We start from the raw sequence: 21,710 nt of genomic DNA on the forward strand, positions 1-21,710 counted from the left end.
CACGAAGTCAGGAGATCGAGACCATCCTGGCTAACATGGTGAAACCCCGTCTCTACTAAAAATACAAAAAACTAGCCGGGCATGGTGGTGGGCGCCTGTGGATCAGGCCACTGCACTCCAGCCTGGGTGACACAGCGAAACTCCGTCTCAAAAAAAAAAAAAAAAAAAAAAAAAACCAGCTACTTGAAAGATACTATCTATTCTTCCTTTAGAAACTCTTTTGAAGCAGAACTCCTGAAAGGTAGCACTTTCCTGGCAGGAAAAAAAAAAAAAAAAAAAAGCAACATATTAAAGAATTTGCACTCATGCATATTCTAATTCACTTTTATAAATGAACCACCAATGACACATCCTCCCAACAACTTAACACTAAGACACTGTCAGTCAAGGAGAAGTATAGTTTCAAACTCTCAGATCTTCTCCAAGTACCACTCAAAGCAAAGCAGAGGTATTCCAAAATGATTTTTGAAAATCTAATACTGGTATTTAGGAAGGTTTTCAGCTTAAACATCTGTGCCAGCCTTACCCATAGACACTCATTCTTTTCCCCACACCATCCCTAATTTGTTGCTAAATTTGGTCTAAAGTTGCCTCCTTGTAAGTTTGGCCTAGAATTTTTTCTACACATAGTGAACTGAAACCTAACTGGATATGTAAACAGACAGTAACATACTCTTACACCAATCATTGAGTTTTAGCCAACCAAAGGCAGCCAACTGTTTAAACAGTGTTTAAATAAAGCAAATGCCAAGCGGTAAACAATTCAACTATTTCCATACCTCACTTTTGTTTTACGTATACCACTTTCTTTTTTCTGTCTGTAAATCCTCTCCAATCGTAACAGTACTAGACTTATTCTGGTTGGAGTGGGGGAGTGTGGTTGTTCAATTCACAAATTATTCTTTGCTTAATTAAACTTTGTTAAATGTAATTTTTCTAAAGTTATTATGACAGTGTCAGATGATAAAAAATAAATGGTGAGATGTGGACCAAAAAAAATTAAATAGTATTTTTATTACTTCATTATCAGGCACAAATAAAATATTAGTCCACTCCTTATAACCTATAATAGTTTAAAAAATGGAAAACATTACCAAAGGCTTTTCCCTCCCTGTGTGGGCGACACAGGGAGACTGTCTCAAAAAAAAAAAAAAAATTAGTTTAGTTTATAAAGACCCTAACTAAAAAACATACTCCATATGCTTAACATTATCTTCCTAATATTCATAATAGTCTCCCTGGCATACTACATTCTTTCAGAAATTTTAAATGTTTACACATAGCCATTCATAAAATGTCAAATTGTCTTCTACTGAAACTACAAAAACTCAAAAAACAAAAATACATAGTCATAAAGACACCATAACCTACAAATGACATACTGAGACCAAAAGTTCAAAATAATAACTAAAAATAGCACTAAAGTCCTAAGTTTTGGTCACACTCATCTACATTAACATATTGTATGCCTGTATCAAAATATTTCAATACCATATGTAATCATGTACTCATAAAAATTAAATAAAAAGAAAAAATCTTACTAAAAGAATTATTAAACAAAATTATGACAGACCTTCTTTTAGACTAAATTCATATACTAGTCCCCAACAGACAAGATCAGATCAAACCAAAATAAAGTCACTCAAATTAAATATAACATAATCAAACTAAAAATTAAAAAATAGAGAGAGAGATCCCAAAACAGACCAGGTGTTTTTTTCTCCTGAAAACAAGAAATTCCAACATAAAAAGGCCCCTTCTACTCTAACCTCTATGTAAAACAAACAAACAAAAAAAAAACACTGAAGTCCCTATAACCACATGTTCCGCTATTTCCCAGTGATATTAAAGACCAACTAAATATATTTACAATAATGACAGAGTCACTTCAATGCCTAGAGTTTTGGTGAGCTTCTCAATTTGGAGAGGGCACTGAAAGGGGAGAATTGTTAAATTAAGTTTAGCCTAAAGCTCCCTCCTTGTAAATTCCACCTGAAAGGTTCTCCATACATAGTGAATTGTAACCTAACTGGGTGTGTAAACAGACTGTAACCTACTCATATTGATCACCAAGTTTCAGCCACAGTGGCCAAATGTTCCAACAAGGCAAATGCCAAGCTATAACAAATTCAGCTGTTTCTGTACCACACTTCCTTCCATTTTTTGTACATCACTTTCCTTTTTCTGTCCGTAAATCCTCTCCAACCACGCAGCAGTGAGAGTCTCTCTGAACCTATTCTGGTTCCGGGGGCTGCCTGATTCACGAATCATTCTTTGCTCAGTTAAATTCTGTTAAATTTAATTTGTCTAAAGTTTTTCTTTTAACACCCTAAAAAAAATTTATTTCAAGCAAGAAGAAAATAAAAATCTTACTTACTCAATTCTTTGCGCTCTACAAAGACAGCAGTAACAAAGATAACTCAAAAGCTGGCTAGCCCCAAAATAAATCCTACCAGGCTTTGGAATTGGTACTGTAGAAATGTTCCCAGTTAAGTGAGGTTTCTATTTAAATGTATCGATATTATTAATAGGCTAGCATTGAAATGAAGGTTTTCATTCTCTTAACACACAATTCACAGCTGGACATCAGATGGTGAAATATTAGGAGAAATAAAAATAAATGAAGGAAAGAATAATGAACTGGTTTTTTACACTTTGTACTTTTGAAAGTGCTTTCCCATATGTAGTCATCGAATTCTCATCAGTCTCTTTATTCGTCCCATTTCCAGACAAGGAAACTGAGGCTTGAAAACATTAAGAGACGTATCCACGGACACCCTCAAATACTGCCTCAAAATACTTCCATTTACTCATTGACAAAAGGGGGTAATAATAGTACCTATTTCATATCAGTGTAGTGAGGATGAAATAAATTAAAACCAAAAAATGCTAATTTTAATCTTCTGCCCTTCCCCAATCTTCTGCTTTTTCCACTATCCTAATCTACCTCTGGGTTAAAATCTGACATCAATAACACATCAGGCAGATGATACACATGAGGGGAAAAAAGCCAAAGCTATACCCTATTACTTTAAAATGTATAGACTCAAGTTTAATGAGAGCTTACCACCAAGTACCGTTCCAGCACTTTATATGTATGATTTCACCCTCACTACAACCAGATAGAGTAGGTACTATTATTACCTCCACTATATCAATGAGTAAATGGAAGTACTTTGAGACAGAGAGCTTAAGTAGCCTGATAGTTGCTACCATACATTAACCTTAAAACACAGGGTTTTTGAAGCCTGCCTATATTAACAGAGCTGTGGCGAAACAGTAAAATTTCTGAGCATCTCCAGATCTGTACTGTCTAATATGGTAACCCGTAGCCACATAAAGCAATTGAGCACATGAAATATAGCTAGTGTGACTGAGGAAATGAATTTTCAATTTTGCATAATTTAATTAATTTTAATTTAGATTTATAGTGAATATTTGATGAAACTACAGTTTTCAAGACACTAGCCATCAGTCAGTGAAGGGCAGTGATCCTTCAGAGATGGGATACAAAAGAGATGAGCCCTATAATTACCATAGCTTACTGCTCTGAGGGAGTTTCCAGGCTGTAGCATAGGAAGTCAGAACTCAGGCAATCTCCTTGAGTTGAGGAGAGAAAGCTGAGAGTCTGGGGAGACCAAGGCACCTAGGTTTCACAGGACAGTCTACACGAGAGAAGACAACATCACAAAGACAAAAACACAGATCTACCCAAAATCAGTACTCAGCTGAGTACTAACTTGCGCATGCATGTGAGAAAATTACCCAAGGACAGGAAAGACCCACCCAAAAGGCAGCAGTATCCAGCATACACAAGGGCCAGAAATAGTACCTATTCCCACCAGTCAAACTGGAAAATCCCATGACTTATGAGTCATTGGGTAGAGTACGCTGAAGGATCTTGCCTCAGTGATGGTAAATAATTAGTTCTACCCTAGCTATTAGCACTAGCACTTCTCTGGGCCCATCTAACAAACCTTTAAAGTAGGATCTAAAAGAATTGAATTGTTTCCCAGTAACTATAACAAAACTCAAAAGTATTTATAAGAATACACAACTCAGTACCAAAGAAGATACAATTCACAATGACTGGCCATTAAATCAAAAATTAAGAGGCATGCAAGGAAGAAGTAATGAAGAGAAAAATCAATCAAAATTGGCCCCGCACTGATACAATTATTAGAATTTTCAACAACATTAAAAGTTATTACAACTGTATTTCATATATTCAAAGAGTTAGGTAGAGACATGCAAGATTTTGTACACAGTCAAACTGAACTTAGAGTTAAAACTACAATATATGAGGTAAAAAATATGCTGAGTGATATTAATGACAGACAATATAGAAGTTTAGTAACCTTGAAGGTATAACAATGGAAATGATCAAAAATTATACACAGAGAGAAAAAGGAATAATAATGTTTTAAAATTTTTTAATTTAATTTTTACATCTTTTTAAAATAATTTTTGTTTTATATTTTGTAGAGATGGGGTCACACTGTATTGCCCCAGCTGGTCTTGAATTCCTGGGCTCAAGCAATCCTCCTGCCTCAACCTCCCAAAGTGTTGGGATTATGGGTGTGAGCCACAGTGCCTGGCCTAAGTAAATATTTTAAATAAATATAACATCAATTAGTTATGGAACAACTTCAAGCAGTCAAATATATACATGTAACTGTAGTCCCTATAGAAGAAAAAAAGAAGGAACAGAAAAAATATTTGAAGACATAATGGTCAAATTTTGCCCAAGTCCAATAGATCTCATATAGCAAGAAACATGACAAAAAACACACCAGGGACATCGTAATAAAATTGCTCAAAATCAGTGATAAAGTCTTAAAAGCAGGGAAAAATAATTGTCTCCAGAGAACAAAAATATGGTAACAACAGACTTCTTTTTAGAAAAAATATAAGTGAAAAGGCATCTTTAAAGAATGGGGACAAAAACCTGTTGACCCAGAATGTTATACTTAGCAAAGATATATTTCAAAAATAAAAGCCAAATAAAGACTTTTGCAGACATAGAAAATCTCAAAGAATTTATCACCAGCAGCCCTGCACTATAAGAAATATTAGTGAAGAAAGAAATGTTAAATGTTAAAGTCCTTCAGGCAGGATGAAAATAATATCAGGTGGAAATATAAAGTTACACAAGAGAATGAAGAACACAGAAAACAAACTGCAAGAGTACAGACACAGCTGGGAAAAATAGACACTGGGGACGACTTCGGGTGGGAGAGTGGGAGGCAGTCTGTGGGCTGAAACACTACCTATAGGGAATTATGCTCACCACCTGGGTGATGGGATCGTTTGCATACCAAACCTCTGCAACACGTAATTTACCCATATAACAAATCTGGACAGGTACCCCCTGAACCTAAAACAAAACTTGGGGAAAAAAAGAAACTACATGAGTTAAACGTATAATTGATTTTATTATCTAAATCTGTTTAAAAGATAATTGACTCATTAAATAAAAAATAACAATGTAGTCTGGAGTTTATAAACTAAATAGCAAAACAAAGAGTTATAGCTAATAAGCCAACAAAGATAAAACAAAATTGTAAAAAATATTCGATTAATCCAAAAGAAGACATAAAGAGAGGAAAGGGAACAAAGAATACATGGAACGGGTAGGAAACAAATAACAAGAAGATAAACTTAAATACAATCATGTCAATAATCACATTAAATGTAAATAAATACCCTGACGAAAAAACACAAATTTATTTTATTGGTTCAAAAAAAAGTTAAGCCCCCAACTATACACTGCCTGTAAGAAAAGCACTTTACATGCTGCAATATGTATAAATCTCAAAATACCCATAATGAGTAAAAGAATCCAGACCAAAAAAGCACATATTGTATGATTCTATTTATATAAAATTCTAGAAAATGCAAATTAGTGTATAGTGACAGAAAGCAGATCAATAGTTGCCTAGAAGTGGAGGTTGGGAGAGGTAGGTGGGAGCAATTATATAAGAAAAAAGGTAAACTTTTTGGGTGATAAGTATGTTCATTTTTCTTGATTGTGATGATAGTTGCACAGGTATATTTGTATATTAAAATTACCAAGTTGTATATTTTGAATACACACAGTTTATTATAGTGTAATTATACCTCAATAAACCTATTTAATTTTTTAATCTAATAATTCTGTACAGAATAATTTGACGAATCTACTTTTTTAACTGTAAATTTTATGAAATCAAAATACATATCAGTTACTACAGATTAAAAATTTAGCATGCAAATTGGAATGTGTTTTAAGTGTAAAATATCAATTAATTTTGAAGACTGTTTTTTTAAAAAAAAGTAAAATATTTTATTAATATATTTTTGTGTTGACCATATGTCTAAATAATATTTTTTACATATTGGGTTAAATAAAATATACAATTAATTTTACCTGTTTCTTTTTACTTTTTTAATGTGGCTCTTACGGATTTTAAAATTAAAGATGGAGCTTACAATACATTTTGATTGAACAGTACTGAACTAGAAAAAGGAAGATTTAATTGTAGTACTCAGGAAACATCATTATGTTCATATTTATGGCCAACAATGCTTAGCCATTCTATGATAGAATAATGGGCCCCAAAAGATATTCATATTTTAATCCCCAGAACCTGCAACTATGTCATCTTATACAGCAAAAAAAGATTTTGGAGATGTGATTAAATTATGAATCTTGAGAATACTTAGATTATCTGGGTGGTTCCAATATAATCACAAGAGTTCTTATAAGGGAAAATGGAAGACAGAAGGTCAGTATCAGAGAAGACAATATGACGACAGAATCAGAGAGAAGGAAATGTGACAACAGAAGTCGACCTTGGACTGATGCAGCCATGAGCCAAGGAATATGGCAATTTCTGGAAGCTGCAACAGGCAGTGAACTGAATGAATATTCAGTAGAGCTTCCAGAAAGAACACAGCTCTACTAACACCTTAGTTTTTGGTTTTTTTTTTAGTTATTTATTTTTTTTTTATTATTGTACTTTAAGTTCTAGGGTACATGTGCATAACGTGCAGGTTTGTTACATATGTATACTTGTGCCATGTTGGTGTGCTGCACCCATCAACTCGTCAGCACCCATCAACTCGTCATTTACATCAGGTATAACTCCCAATGCAATCCCTCACCCCTCCCCCCTCCCCATGATAGGCCCCGGTGTGTGATGTCCCCCTTCCTGAGTCCAAGTGATCTCATTGTTCAGTTCCCACCTATGAGTGAGAACATGCCTAACACCTTAGTTTTAAACCCATAAATCTCTTTTTGAATTTATAACCTCTAGAAGTATAATAAATTTATTTTAAGTCACTACATTTGTAGTAATTTGTTACAGCACCAGTAAGAAACCAATGCAAACTTTAGGTAACTGGAAGTGGGGTGCTGCTGTAACAAATACCTAAAAATGTGGAAGAGGTTTGGCATTGGGTAATAGGGTAGAGCCTGGAAAATTTTTAATGAGCATAGTAGAAAAGGCCAATTGCCTTCAACAGGGAGTTAAAAATAAATATAGATGTTAAAAGTGGTCCCAGCAAAGGCTTAAAAGGAAATGAGGGACATATTACTGAATGAATACCCAAAGATGGGGGATCCTTGTTACCTGATGCCAGAAAGCTTATCTGCATTTTGTCCTGTAGTTAGGTGGAAAGTAAAATAAACTTGGATATTTAGGTGAGGAGATTTCCAAGCAAAGTGTTGAAGGTACAGTCTGATTTCTTCTTGCTGTTTATGGCAAAATGTGAGAGAAAAGTGAGGGATTGAGAGAAGAGCTGTTAAGCAAAAAGGAGTCAGGACTTGATAATTCAGGGAGTTCTCAGCCTATCCAGATTGCAGAAGACAATAAAAGGAGATACACTATCAGGAAAGCCTGCTCTAGAGCCAAGTTGTGGCTAAACAACTTTTTGATAGTGCCTTGGAAGGATCAAAAGGTCAAAATATTCAATCACCTACAGGCCTCTTTGTAGAGATCAGTATGTGAGTCATGGATTCCCTTCAGTCATCTCAGAAGTAGTTAGGAATAGAGACAGCATTATCCAGGACAGATCTGTGGATAAGCCGCTTGTCTAGTAGACAGGAGACCTTCAAGTTTCTTGACAATATTATACCAACAGAAACCCTGCCAATTTGTACTGAAGAAGACTGAGAGAGGACACCATGAAAGATGTCTGACAAACCCCCAAAACTTTACAGGCAGGAAACAAGCTGATAAAACTACTCAACTGCAAACAAATGCTATTATTCACGAAAAACGAACAATGTCTCAGAGGAATGAGCCACAAGCCAGAAGACAGAGCCAAAACCAAAGAGGATTATTTCTAAGACTTGAACCCAGTGGAGTTTGCACTGCTGATTTTCACAAGAGTCTGGGACCAGTGACTCCTTTCTTCTTTCCATTTCCTTCCTTTGGAACAGAAATATCTATAACTGGTATCTTATGTCTATCCTGCCATTGTATTTTGGAAGCAGATTACCGGTTTTTCAGTTTCATAGGACCACAATAGAGAGAAATTTTTTCCCCAAAATGGATTATACCCACTGTCTCTCCCATATCTGATTTAGATTACTTAATGAGAGGTAGAATTTTTCAGCTGAGATTAGGGGAGATTTCAATCTTTGAGTTGTTGCTATGATGGATTAAGACTTTTTGAGGTACTCAGATGGGGTGAATGTATTTTGCATGTGGGACAGACATGAATCTTCTGGATCTAGAGGGCAGACTTTGTGATAAACAAAATAATGGCTCCCCAAAAATGTCCAGGTGTTAATTGACAGAATCTATGATTATGTTACCTTACATGACAGAAGGGATTTGCAGATGTGATTAAGTTACTGGTCTTGAGACGGGGGAGATTATCCTGAATTTTCTAGGTGAGCCCAATATAATCACAGGGGATATAAGAGAAAGGCCTTCTTTGTCAAAGTTCCATAAAGAAGTTACTCTTCCCCTTGAAGAAGCTGAAAATTCCTCCCAGTTGTTGTAGCTGGACAGACATCACAGAGACAGTTGCCAAAACAGAGATTACACAGATTAGAGAGTAGAGTTCCAGCTCAGGGGACCTACCTACACTTGTGGAATGAATGAATAGTAGTGACTAAAGCAAGCAGTAAGCTTTTTTATAAGGTACATAGTACAAAAGAAATTTTAATTCCATTCAAAATGTTTATTAATCACCTACTATGCTTCATGCATAAGAGTTGGCCCTGAGGATCTAGGAGTATCTAGATTTGCAGGACTCTTGCCTTCTTCAAGCTTACAGACCAGTCAGGTTTCCATAGCAACTTTGTTTACAAAGTGTCAGCAGCCTTGCTCAGATCAAGAAAGGTATGGACTCTCAACAGTGACTGGGCAGATCTCGCACAATGCAAAAACAAAGTAATTCATTCTACTCTTTTAACCATACCCAGCTTACATACTTCACCAGTTCATTAGTAAGGAGCAAGTGAAAATTAGTATGTCCATAGTCTTGTTATATATTACATAATAACTGTAGATTTGCTATATATCATTAACATCTTAAGTTATCTGCACTGTAAATATGTAAATCTCATTCTATTATGTTGGTTCAGCCATGCTAAAATAATCCTTTTATTATCATCATAAAAGGCTCAGTTAAAAGAACCCTGCCAGACATTTTCATAGAGGAATATCCAGGCTGCCTTACTATGGTATCTGGTCAGTTCATTTCCCGGTTTAAACCTCTACAAAGCCCCCACTTCTCTGAGAGTAAAGCACAAAGCCATTAACTGGCCTACAGGCAAGAGTAATACTTAAAACAGGCAACAAAAAGTACATGGCGTCCCACCTATCAAACTGGACACCAGCCATAAATCATCAGTACACCCAAACCCACACACCTCAGCAGAGTATCAGCTCTGCCAACAGGGCCCCATGTAACCTAGTCCCTGTCTACCCCTCCAGACGTTCACCACCCTTCCGCCATGCTTTTGCCTTACCTTTACACATACTATTCCCTCTATTCAGAATGCTCCGAGACCCCATCCCTTCCTATACCAGGCTTTCTATCCATTTTTTAACTATCTGTTGACATATCACTTTGCTGATTTGAATATTTGTCTCACCAAAATTCATATTAAAACTTAATTCCCAGTGCATTAGTACTAAGAGGTGGGGCCTTTAGGCAGTGATTAAATTATGAGGTATTTGCCCTCATGAATGGATTAGTGTCTTTAGAAAGGAAACTAGCTAGTTATTTTTCTGCCTTTCCATCCCTTCCACCATATGAGGACACAGCATTCCACAGGACACAGTAACAAGGCATCATCTTGGAAGCAGACAGAGCCAGCCCCCACGAGGTACCAAATCTGCTGATGCCTTATTCTTGGATTTCACAGCCTCCAAAATTGTGAGAAACACCATGCTTCTAAGAACCACACCATGTTTTCTCTATAAATGCTTGCTGAATGATTTAATGAACTGTAGTCCAGCTTATAGTGGGCAGAACTGAGTAAGTTCTACCCCAAGGAGAATGCAGCCATAAGTTTTCCTCTGTCCTTATGGCATATCCACTAGATGAAAGATGTAAATATAGGTATTGGTATAAGTACAGGCAAAGGCAATTGATAACAGCTAGAGAAATATCCTGTAACAATAATATGGCTGGTCAATTACTTTCAAGTATTTTATAAATTCATTCCATTTTAGATCCTCACCAAAATCAAGGAAATATTTCACTGCCAAACCAAATATTTCACCATGATCTCTAATGCCTCCCTCCTGCCCTCAGAATAATAACCCCTGCATATCTAAGCACTCAGGACAGCAACACAAGAGAAATAGCAAAGGTGATCTCCAGACAAACACACACCAGATGAGCACCCCCCAGGCAGACCCTCCTCCCCAACCTCTGCCACCATGCAGGAAAGGAGGTGCCTTTACCTTGAAATAAAAATGCTTTGCTGGCATTGTGCATTCCAGACACCTGAGCCACTCCAAGGGTGGTGTTCACAAGGTCAAGCTCGGTGATGATATCCATCTGAAGGTCAGGGTCCATCCCAAAGCCCACCACTGTAAAGGAACAAAGAGTTGTTTGGGCTTAAAATGCAGACTGTTAGTAGCATTACAGAGCAGAGGTTACAGAGTCAGGGAGTGGCAGGTAATACAAGGAAGCCAATGATGAGTGCTTGGAAAGTCTTTGTCTATGGAGGGAAAAGAAAAGCAAATCTTTGCTCCCTTACCCCGCCAATACTGTAGTTTCTTTGTTCCTTCCCCCAATCCTACCCCACATTATAGATTGATAATTTCTTATCCAAAACTCCTGAGGTTAAATATCCAGAATTCAGAAGGTGCCATATGTTAGAAAGGTAATATGGCCTATATACTACATTTTATGTAACATTTTTAGCAAAATCTAACTCAGCACCCCATAATCAAATACAGTATTTCTGAAGCAAAAAGTATGACATACTTCTCTAATTGGCATAAATAAAGATTATAAATAGGTTGATATCAGTTTAGATCAAGTCTTGCCATGAAATGAGTTCAACTCAGGATAGGTTTTGCAGTCAGGTGAGTTATGAAAAAACTGGGTTTCCAAGCTTTATAGAGGTGGTGACTGTGGATACAAGATTGTGGCCCTGATCCACCTGCCTCAGAGACAGATGCAGCAGCAAAATCTGACACCACCACCACCAGTAAACACCTCCACAAAGGGTTCCCTAACTAATCAGGCACAATCACCTGTGCTGAGGAGGAAAAAAGTGGAAAAGGACCCTGTTCCTGTTGAAGAAGGGTGGCAGAGGGACTGCCCAGGAAGGAGAATCCCTGGAATAATGGATATATATTTCCATCCAAGGGGATTCCTGGTTGGAAAGTCAGATACCCTGATAACTCTTTTTAGAGAACCTTAGTGCAGAGAAACACAGCCCTGAGCCTCCTCTTCCCTTGTCTAAGACAAACCCCTAAAGACGCCTCTCACCCAGGGGGTGCTCTGAGGAATGATTCATTCATGATTGCAAAGTGATTTCCAACTATATGTATTAATAAGGCTAGTGATCACTCTAAGGGGCTGTGTTTAAGCCATTCATAAAGGCTGTGTCCATCTACACTCATCATTTCAATCGTGCAATTTTGACTGTGCTGTTGGAAATGTTTTAATCAGCAACAGCTGTCAACTCTCATCTGATGGTAATGCAGTCACTGAGACAAGATTTGGAAGGCTTGCACCCACTGCGTGAATGTTCACTGGGACATCATAAGCTATCACAACCTCACCTGTCCTCCCACCTTAACCCCTGGTCCTATAGGCTTGCAGAAAGAAATCTACTCTTTCCTTATTCTTTCCCTGTTAGGAAACAGGACCTGCTAGGCTTCTGTCGACAGATGGTCGATCAGGAAGGCCTCTTTAGAGCTGACACCCGTTATTGCCAAGGCAAACAAAATGTCTATTAGCTGCCTTCTCAGTTTCTGTCAGGCTTCCCCTTGTCCCCTGAACTGAAGATTTAAGTTTTCCCCTTCCAGTTGACCCAAAGATGTCTTCCTTCCATTCACTCTGCATTCATTCATCTCATAATTTTTTCAACAGGTATTACTGAGTGTGTACTATATAGCACACACATTGCTAGGCACTGGAGATGTGCTCATGGAGCTCGCTTTCCGTGGGTTAGGTGAGGGGAGGGCAAAAAATAAGCCAATTAATAAGATAATCTGAGATGGCAATAAATACCGTGAAGAAAATAAAATAGAGTAACAGGATAGAAAACAACTTGGATGGGGGCCCTACTTTAGAAAGGCGGGTTGGAAAAGGTTCTTTTGAGCTGCAACTTAAATGACTAGAAAAGGCAAGATGGGAGGAAGCTTTCCACATGCAGAGAACGGTACATGCAAATGAGGAACAAACTGGGAGTGTCCCAAGAACAGAAAAAAGGCCAGCATGGCTGAAACTGAATGGGCCAGGGGTAGAGAAGTAGAAAATGAGGCCAACCAGGCACAGTGGCTCACACCTGTAACTCTAACACTTTGGGAGGCTGAGGCAGGAGGATTGTGTGAGCTCAGGAGTTTGAGGCCAGACTGGGCAACATAGGGAGACCATATCTCTACAAAAAGATCAAAAAATTAGCCAGGCGTGGTAGCGTACACCTATGGTCCCAGCTACTTAGGAGGATGGCTTGCACCCAGGAAGCAGATCCTGCAGCACCGCTGCACTCTAGCCTGGGTGCCAGAGTGAAACTCTGTCTCAAAAAAAAAAAAAAAGAAAGAAAGAAAGAAAAGAGGCCAAAGAGGGAGAGAGAGAAGGGCCAGATCATATAAGGCCTGTGACCCACAAGGAGCTTGGATGTTATTCTAATTCTGAGATATAATTGGAGGTTTTTAAAGTTTATGTTTAAGGGCAGAAATTAAATTTCGAAGGGCCTCCAAATTGGTGTTTCTTTAGCCAGGAATTTGGAAAGTGGTCTGGGGAATGTGCCTTCACCAGACGCAAGAAGAAGGAAGCACCCCTGTTGCCCAAGTACCTTTCACAGGCCTGGACAGATGGCAGGCAGGCTCTGAACTTAGGACCTGATTAATTATCTAATGAGTTGGTGCATGATCAATACTTTGGGTGCAATGACCTCTGAGCAATAAGCATATCTCGGCATAGTATGAGATGACGGATGACATGCAAGCCAGGGAAACTTTCTAAAAGGACAGTGGTTGACTGAATATTGGCCTCAAATCTTTACCCATCTCATATCCACAGCCTTTACTGTGTGGCTTTGCAGTTCCTTCCACTAGAATGGGAGTAAACCTCACCATCTCTTGACTTTGAGGCCAGCCACATAACTTGTTTTGGCCATTGGGATGTTAGTAACATTATGCAGGCAGAGGTTTGAATACGCTTGCGCAGTGGGGTTTGTTCTCGTCTACTTCCTCATCATGATAAGAACATGTCCCTGCTGGCCCACTGGTCCAAGGAGACCTAGAAGTGTGGAGCAAGCAGCCTACCTGAGTTTGAAACCAAGCCCAGCCAAATGCAGCCTAGATAAGCCAACACCAAACACAATTTACAGATCTGTGAACTAAAATCAATGGTTTGCTTCAAGCTACTGAGTCTTGGGTTATTTGTTATACAAAATTATTATGGCAATATTGACCGATACAGGGACAAAAATTCTTCTACGATGGCATCCTTAAGATGCTCAAATCTTCCAGACTAAGAGCCCTGCAATTAATTGGGCAAGGCTTCAAATCACCCAAACCAACCCTGTAGAACTAGCAGAACACCCCAATGGTGTCCTTGAATCCCCACCCCCAAATGAGAACACAGTGCCCTCAATCCAGAAAGTACCGTGGAACCAACACTAAAGTGAGAGTCAGTTTCAGCCCAGTCTCTTCCCTCTACTAACTCTGTGCCCTTTAAAAAAGCATTCATTTATCAGGCCTCAGTTTCCTCATCCATAAAATAGAAATGTTAATACCTGCCTCCCTGAAGGAATTGCTGAAGCGGAGACTTCAGAACTCTAGTACTCCACATCAGCGATAACACGGGTGGCTTCATATCTTCTGCTATAGGAAATTTCATGTTTTGGGTTACCATGTGTAAAAAGATACTGGTACCTGTTACACCAGACTCATGAGGTCTCAGGGGAAACTATATTCACACTTCACCAGCTCAATCTGGCACATAAGTGGTGCCCAGCTGGGGGTTGTTTCATCTGTCTTTAATTAAAGACCAATTCTCCAGACCACTGCAGCTCCCTGGTCCTCAACTCCACTGGAATCACACAAAAGGTACAGATAGTCCCTTTCCTCCCAGCCCCTCTCCACACCCAATTGACCTAGAAGGGCCTCTCACCCTGGGTTTGCTTGTAAAATCCATATATGAAATCTATATTCGCTCCCCAACTCCCTGCCCACAACTCAAAAGTGAAGGAGCTCCTCTGGCTTTAAAGATAAATGTATTGCTTTTATTATGAAAACACCTCATAATAAAAAAATTAAAATAAAATAAAACACCTCATAAAAACAGAGTCAAAAAAGAGAAATCAATTAGGCTTCTGGATACAGTTTTCTCCTCTCCCTTTAATTAGTCCCCACCAGGATGAAAATGCCTCGTGCCCATAGCAGGATGTGTAAAGGATAGCACTTTGCATACTGCCTAGGGAATGAGAAAAGCTATTAATAAGGCAGCATTTACATGGGCTCTCTTGAACCTTATGTAGTGTGAGTGTGGTCTCATAAAAAAAAAAAATTTTAATGTTTCTGCTTCTTGTCCAAGCATGGAGCTCCTGCCCTTTCCTAGGAAACTCTATCAAAGTTTTCTACTTTGGACATAACGGCCCTACAAATGGCTGAAATTGTGAATTACAATTAAGCAAGATAAAAAGCTCCTGGGGAAGAAATATTTTAAAAACGTGGAAGGCAGCATGTCAATGTCACAGAGGCACTTGAGGCCTGACTCTAGAATTCAGAACCTCTACCCTAACAAAGATACCTGCTCCTCCTCCTCCTGCTGCTGCTGCTATTGGCTGCTCCTCACCCCCACCCAGGGAATGCTCGGGCCCACAGTCCACTCAGTTCACCTTTGGGGTCCCAGACATAGGCTTTCCAGCAAATCTTCCTGGGTCTGGCTGACTTTAAATTTACTCCTGCTCATTGTCCATGGTGGAAGCTGTTTTCCTCTGGACCATGCAGACTAAAATAATGCTAGAATGATGCTCCAGGAGCTCATTTAACCACAGAATTTCACAACCACTTAATCAGGTTTGGGGCCCTGGGCACCTACAAAGGTCCTTAATACCCCAAAAGCAATTTCCTGAAGAATATGCTCTATGCCTGTTCCAAGCTAGCCAATATTTTTTCCCTGATCCTTGGAGGCTGGGGGCTCATGTTCACAGTTCCATTATTCAATTCATAATTAATGATCCACCTGAGAGTTCCTTCCAAAAGAAAATCTCTCAGCCGGGTGCGGTGGCTCACACCTGTAATCTCAGCACTTTGGGAGGCTGAGGCGGACAGATCACCTGAGGTCGGGAGTTCGAGACCAGCCTGACCAACATAAAGAAACCCCGTCTCTACTAAAAATACAAAATTAGCCAGGCGTGGTGGTGCATGCCTGTAATCCCAGCTACTTGGGGGGCTGAGGCAGGAGAATCACTTGAACCCAGGAGGCAGAGGTTGCGGTGAGCCGAGATCCGGTCGTTGCACTCCAGCCTGGGCAACAAGAGCAAAACTCCAACTCAAAAAAAAAAGAAATCTCTCCTTTCCAGCAGGTGGCAGCAAAAGACATTGACTCAGTCAGTAGGGGCTTTGAAGGTGTAGGTACTCCCTTCACCCTCTACCCTGGTGACCAAAACAAACTGGAAAGCAATGAGAGTAATTATCGAGTTTTCAATTATTCACACGGCCAAAGCATTGGCGAAAACTCATAGAGATAGTGTGTGATTACTGCTGTTATTGTAGCCTTCTAAATTTTCATTATGAGTGATGTACCTGAAAATCTCTGATTTCTCAACCAGAAATAACAAGAACTGGAGAATGGCACCTCCCGTCTTGACTCCACTCTGCACTCTAAAACGAGTTCTCTGAACAAGGCAGATTTAAGCAGCTCCTCGTGATACCTATCATTAGATCTTTTCATATGCAACTGTGTCTGCACTGCAGTCTTTCTTTAATTAAAATGTGCCTGATAATCATCTACTCAGTTCCTTTAAAAGGCGGTGATATCTGAGCAGCTCACTAAGTGAACCACATGTTTATTTCATCTAGGACTGTTAACAGCCCAGACAACAATTGTCCCACTTGACAAAGAAACTTTCCATGCAGCTGTTTGGATGCTGATAAACTAATCACCAGCCAGCCTTTGTTACCTAAGAGGTGGATGGATGGTGTGGTAATGGTGATTCCCGCACAAAATCAGACGGCTGCCCCCAGAAAGCTACTGCTTATACCCTCTCAAACTACAAGATATTTTAAGTGTACAAATTGAGAGGTAATTCCCCCCGTCTCTCTGATTCTTCTGATAATGTGTGAAGAAATATGTGGCCTCTAGTGTTCAAATAGTGCCAAGGGGCATTGAAAACCCAAGCTCCCTAGGCAACAGTCACAATCAATGGGTCAGATTCTTCCATGCTTCCCTGCCTTTGCTCAATCTGTTCCCTCTGCCAAGAATGCCTTACCACTTTGTCCACCTGGAAAACTCCCTACAAAGCCTTGAAGGCACAACTCTCAAATCCCTGACCACCACTCCTCCCTAGAATTAATTCAAACTGTCCCTCCTCCATATTTCCTTAATACAAACTTATACTCCTACCTCTTCACCACCCCCCATCAATCTGTAAAATTAAAATGCCTGCCAGTTCCTATCTAGATTCTCAGCTAAGCTGTAAGTTCCTAGAAGTCAAGGACTAAGTCATTTCCTCTTTGCATAAGAAATACTGGCACCCAGCAAAACATCGTTTGTTGAATGAATAAATACATGAATGAATTTTTCCCTACAACCAAATTTTTACATGATTTAAAGGGGATTGGAAGTGGAAAGAGGGAAAATACCTGCTCTTAAAGATCCCCTCCACAAGCAATGAACCCTGAAACACCTTGCATTCCGTGATAAGGGTACTTTGGCGACTTTTCAAAGGAATAATGAGAACAAAGGATTTAGGCATATTCCGTAGTGATGTGCACTTAGGGAGGTGAACTGACTAACGGGTTGCCCCCTCCCTCTCAAGCTTCTCCCTGTCTGCGGTTCCTCTGCAAGATGTCCACCAGCACTCTCGCGCTCAGAGCAGGTAGCCCACGCTCTGCACTAGTCTTGCCTGTCCTGATCTTCCTGGGGTGCGCGCACTCCTTCAGCGTTTTCTGGTTTCAAACGACTAACTCGTTCTGATGGGCCTGAACTCAAGAAGTAACTATTCTAAGCTAGACTGAGCCTTGGCGTCTCCGCAGCCTGGGAAGCTCGGAACTTCCCAGGTAAGGAACGGAATGGGAGGTTTCTTTTGTCCCTGGAGAAATCCATACTCAACACTCTTAACCAGACGAAAGCCGCTGCCTGCTCAGTCCTGGGGAAGTGGGAAGGGTCCTCTGAAAGCTCCTAGACGCTAGATCTTCTGGCGGGCTAATTGCCAAAGAGGGGCGCCTGGGCGCAAGCGGAGGGAACTTTTGAGCCAACCAAAGGCAGACGCCCCCTCAGCCCTCTCCAGGTGAACTTGCTCTTTGGCCTGGAGAGAAGGCCACGCCTATAGAGAAGGAAATACGGTGGTAAAGCGGGGAGAATAAAGGCAGAGGGAATGACCACACACAGATTCTAGGGTGCAAAGTCGGCAGCGCGTACGGAGGGATGGCTGGGTAGGATTGCAAACCTCCGACACTCCCCCTAGTTGACAGGCCCTATTTTTGCCAATTTCCTACCACATCTCACCCCACCTCACCTCACCCCAGTCTCCGCGCATCTACTACTAGCTCTTTGAAGGCGGCTGCAAGCCAGTCTCCAAACCCCAGGGGACTTTCGGGCAAGGAAGCCGGTGGAAGCAGAAGGAAGAAGATGCGCTGAGAGTCCTCACAACTGCGTCTCCGGAGGCAGAACGAAGTGGGGACTTCAGACAATCATGCACCATCCTTGCTCCTCCTCCCCACCCCGAACCCTGCGATTATGGCAAGAGAAAACTGGTTTGAGCTTGAGAAAATCTCCTCGGATTGTCTCCACAGGTCTATTTCCCTTAGATAATTGTTCGCCCAACCCTTGGGAGCAAAGCGGGGCGGAGGAGAATACTCCTGGAGTTCTCCTGGGTAGTCAGAAAGGGACAGGAGGAGATCGCAGGATCCCAGGGTTCTCCCGCAGTTCTCTCCCCTCGCCGCACCGCGCCCTCCTGGGCCCCGGCCGCACCCGCCAGCCGGAAGCGCTCCCTCCGCGGGTGCGACTCCCGCAGCCACCCCTTCCCAGCCTGGCGGGGGTCGGCGAGAGCGGTTTCCACAGCACCTTTCAAGTTCGGGAACACGCGGCACGCGGGCCCGCCCTGCTGCGGGTTTCGACTCCCTGGCACAGAAAGCTGGTTACTAGCAGCCCGAGGGTGCGTCCGCTCGGCCGCGCCCCTCACTCCTGCGCCCCAGAGGCCGGGTCCCCTGAGAACAGGCACTCAACGGGGACATCTTCAAGCCCGTGAGTCCCTCTTCTCACCCTGTCACTCCCAGCAGGGCAAAGAGATCCCAGGAACCGATCCACACTACCGCCGTTCCCCAGACCAGCGTAGAGCTCGGCTCCAGGTCTCCCCACGCCACCGTGGGCTATGGGCACCCCCGTTTCCCGGATCCCTCTAACCGCCACCGTCATGCTTACCTGTCCTGGCAGTGCACACACAGAACCACACAACTAAAATCACATCCACCGGCATCGCTCCCGAGGGTCCCCGCCTAGCAGGGCGCACCGAAGCTAGGTGGAAACAAATGAGCCTGGATCCTGAGGCGCGCCTGGCTTGGAGCCGCCAAACTTGCTAGCGGGCGGCGGGGGAGGTGGCTCAGCAGCGCCTGTGCTGCGCTCGGGGATGCGCCCGGGAAGGCAGCCCCGGCCGCCCCGCCCCCAGCCCGCCCCTCACCACGGGCGGCGGCGGCGGCGTGGGGCTCGGGGCCCGGCCCCCGCTGCAGCTGCGTTCGCCTGGGAGCCGGGGCAGGAGCGAGGGGCTTGGCTACTGTGGCTTGTTGCGCTCCCCACTGGGGGACGATTCCGTTCGCCTTCTTCGCCCCCGGAACTGCGAGGATCTGGACTGCAGGCGCCGCAGCCGCTACCACCCGGAGCACCCAAGTCGGAGTCCCGGGACTCGCGGCCGAAACCAGAAAGCGGGAGGCGCACGGCGCCCCCACGGCTTCACGCGCTCCAGCCCCGCCGAGCCGCCGTCGCCAATGTTGCCGCCTCTGCTTCCGCACCGCGGTGGGGGCTGCAGAAGTTGCCACAGTTCATCCCCGCCGAGTCGAAAAGCCGCTGTGTCCTAGCGGGTGGATATTTTTCCTCCGGGGAACCCAGACCGAGGCGGCGCCACCGAGCGCCCACGGACCCCCTCGGAAAACAATTACTCGGGATTCGCTCTATCAGCTGGGTAGGGAGAGACCTGAGTGAGATGATGGCTGAGTTCCCGCTCACCGCCTGTACCTTCTCTCTCCTCTCTCCTGGTGAACCCCTATGACTGAGTACTCTCTTTGTGGGTGCAGGAAGAGGGCACTGAGGTGGGGGTGCAGAAAAGGGGTCCTCGAGGCAGAGCGAGCTGTGGTTGGGGTTTGGGAAGTCTGTTTGCAAACCTTCTCGTTCTGCAGGGCAGATGCTGCCACATAGGGGTAATACCTAACCATCTTTTTTTTTTTTTTCTTGCGTGATTTTCTTAATGGTATTATCAAAAGCTCACTCTTCTTTCATAGTCACATTTTGGCCCCATTTGCAATTTCTCCGGGACCTCCACCTTCTTTTCCCTCCCCCACCACCACAACATTCTCTGGAGAGAAAAGCTAGGCTTTGTTTTCTACTTGGCAAGAAGAGAATGGGTTCTCTCCCCTCTATGCGACCCTTTCAGGACCTGACGACCTTCCCTGTGAAGATCTCCCAGACTTGAGACTGCTGTCCCACTTCGTATTTGTCCCACTAACACCTAGGAATGTTATTTACAACTGGACATGTAAAGTCATGAAATCTGAAATGACAGCCTCTGATTTACAGCAAATGAACCCCACATAATTTCAAGTTACCCAGCTTGTTCAGTCTTCCCACTCTTTCTGACCCCCCCAACTACTGCCCCTCACCACTAGTACCCCTTTGATATTCACAACAGGGATTCCAGAGGAGTCCAAGGAAACCTCAGAACAGCCCTCCCTCATTTCCTGGAAACCAATTCCAACCTTTCAGAATCCTCTTCACTAATAAGAACGTGCCCTTCTCACTTCTTGCACCCACTTTCACTACCTATATCCTTAACCCCTACACAACTCTGACCCCAGGAGCCCCAGTGAAGTTCACCAAATTAGTGCAGCTTATTAAGAGACAAGGCTTTACTAGCATGCTCTTCTGGTCTCTGCCTTATTTTTCTGGATATTTCTGTGTGCAAGCCACCGTCCCACTTGGCCCTTTTTGTTGTGGTCCTTTGGCAGATGAAAAAGAAAGTGAACAAGCAGGTAAATTCCAGCTCAAGAAGTCTGCTGTGCAATCCAGAAGTTGAGCTGAATGATTAAGAGGTAAACTGATATCAGCTGACTCCAACTTAGATTCAGCTAAGGCGCAAAGGAAATCTGTCTGCCTTGACTCTGTATTTTCACTAACAGAGTCCACGTGTTTTTCCTTCCACCTGGAGCGTGTTGCATTTAAAGCTAACGTTAAAATCACACATCTTGAAGAGAATAGGATTTCCCAAGTCTTGTTGGGCCTTGTGGACAAGGACACCATACACCATGTTGTATTGTAAGAGCCATTTCCTGTCTCTCCTCTGCAGTCTTTTAAGTACACCTCAGCAGGAACAGCCTTGAGTTGCTTTGGACTGTTGTTTCCAAGGCCCTTTTATTGATTTCAGAAAGCCCAGAATCCTTAAAAGTACAGTGACCCCAGCAAGGGGAAAAGGTGGTCTGGGTAAGATCTTCAGAGTTCTCTATCTTTATTAAAGTCTCTGTGTAATTAGCCGGTCCTGTGGGATGGGACTTTTAGCTTGTTCCATTAAAAAATAAAGCAAGACATATGTTCTGTCATAGCTTTGCAACATAACATGCATTAACAGTAACAAGAGTTAATCTCAA

The 21,710-nt window shown here is 42.1% G+C and overlaps 1 protein-coding gene across 2 annotated transcripts in view; it reads right to left on the reverse strand.

Annotated features, from left to right (window-relative positions):
• The window catches only part of NELL1 (neural EGFL like 1), a 932,437-nt gene extending 912,940 nt beyond the window's left edge, over positions 1-19,497 (reverse strand). For both annotated transcript variants that reach the window (XM_001092540.5, XM_001092655.5), the window contains exons 1-2: positions 19,282-19,497; positions 10,911-11,039 (exon numbers count right to left, since the gene is read on the reverse strand). In XM_001092540.5, the coding sequence (XP_001092540.1) occupies positions 10,911-11,039; positions 19,282-19,336 (184 nt within the window). In that variant the 5' untranslated portion in view covers positions 19,337-19,497. The remainder of the gene's footprint in view (positions 1-10,910; positions 11,040-19,281) is intronic.
• Between the last annotated feature and the right edge of the window lie 2,213 nt (positions 19,498-21,710).

This window comes from Macaca mulatta, chromosome 14 (genome assembly GCF_049350105.2).
Source record: "Macaca mulatta isolate MMU2019108-1 chromosome 14, T2T-MMU8v2.0, whole genome shotgun sequence".
Classification (NCBI taxonomy): Eukaryota; Metazoa; Chordata; class Mammalia; order Primates; family Cercopithecidae; genus Macaca; species Macaca mulatta.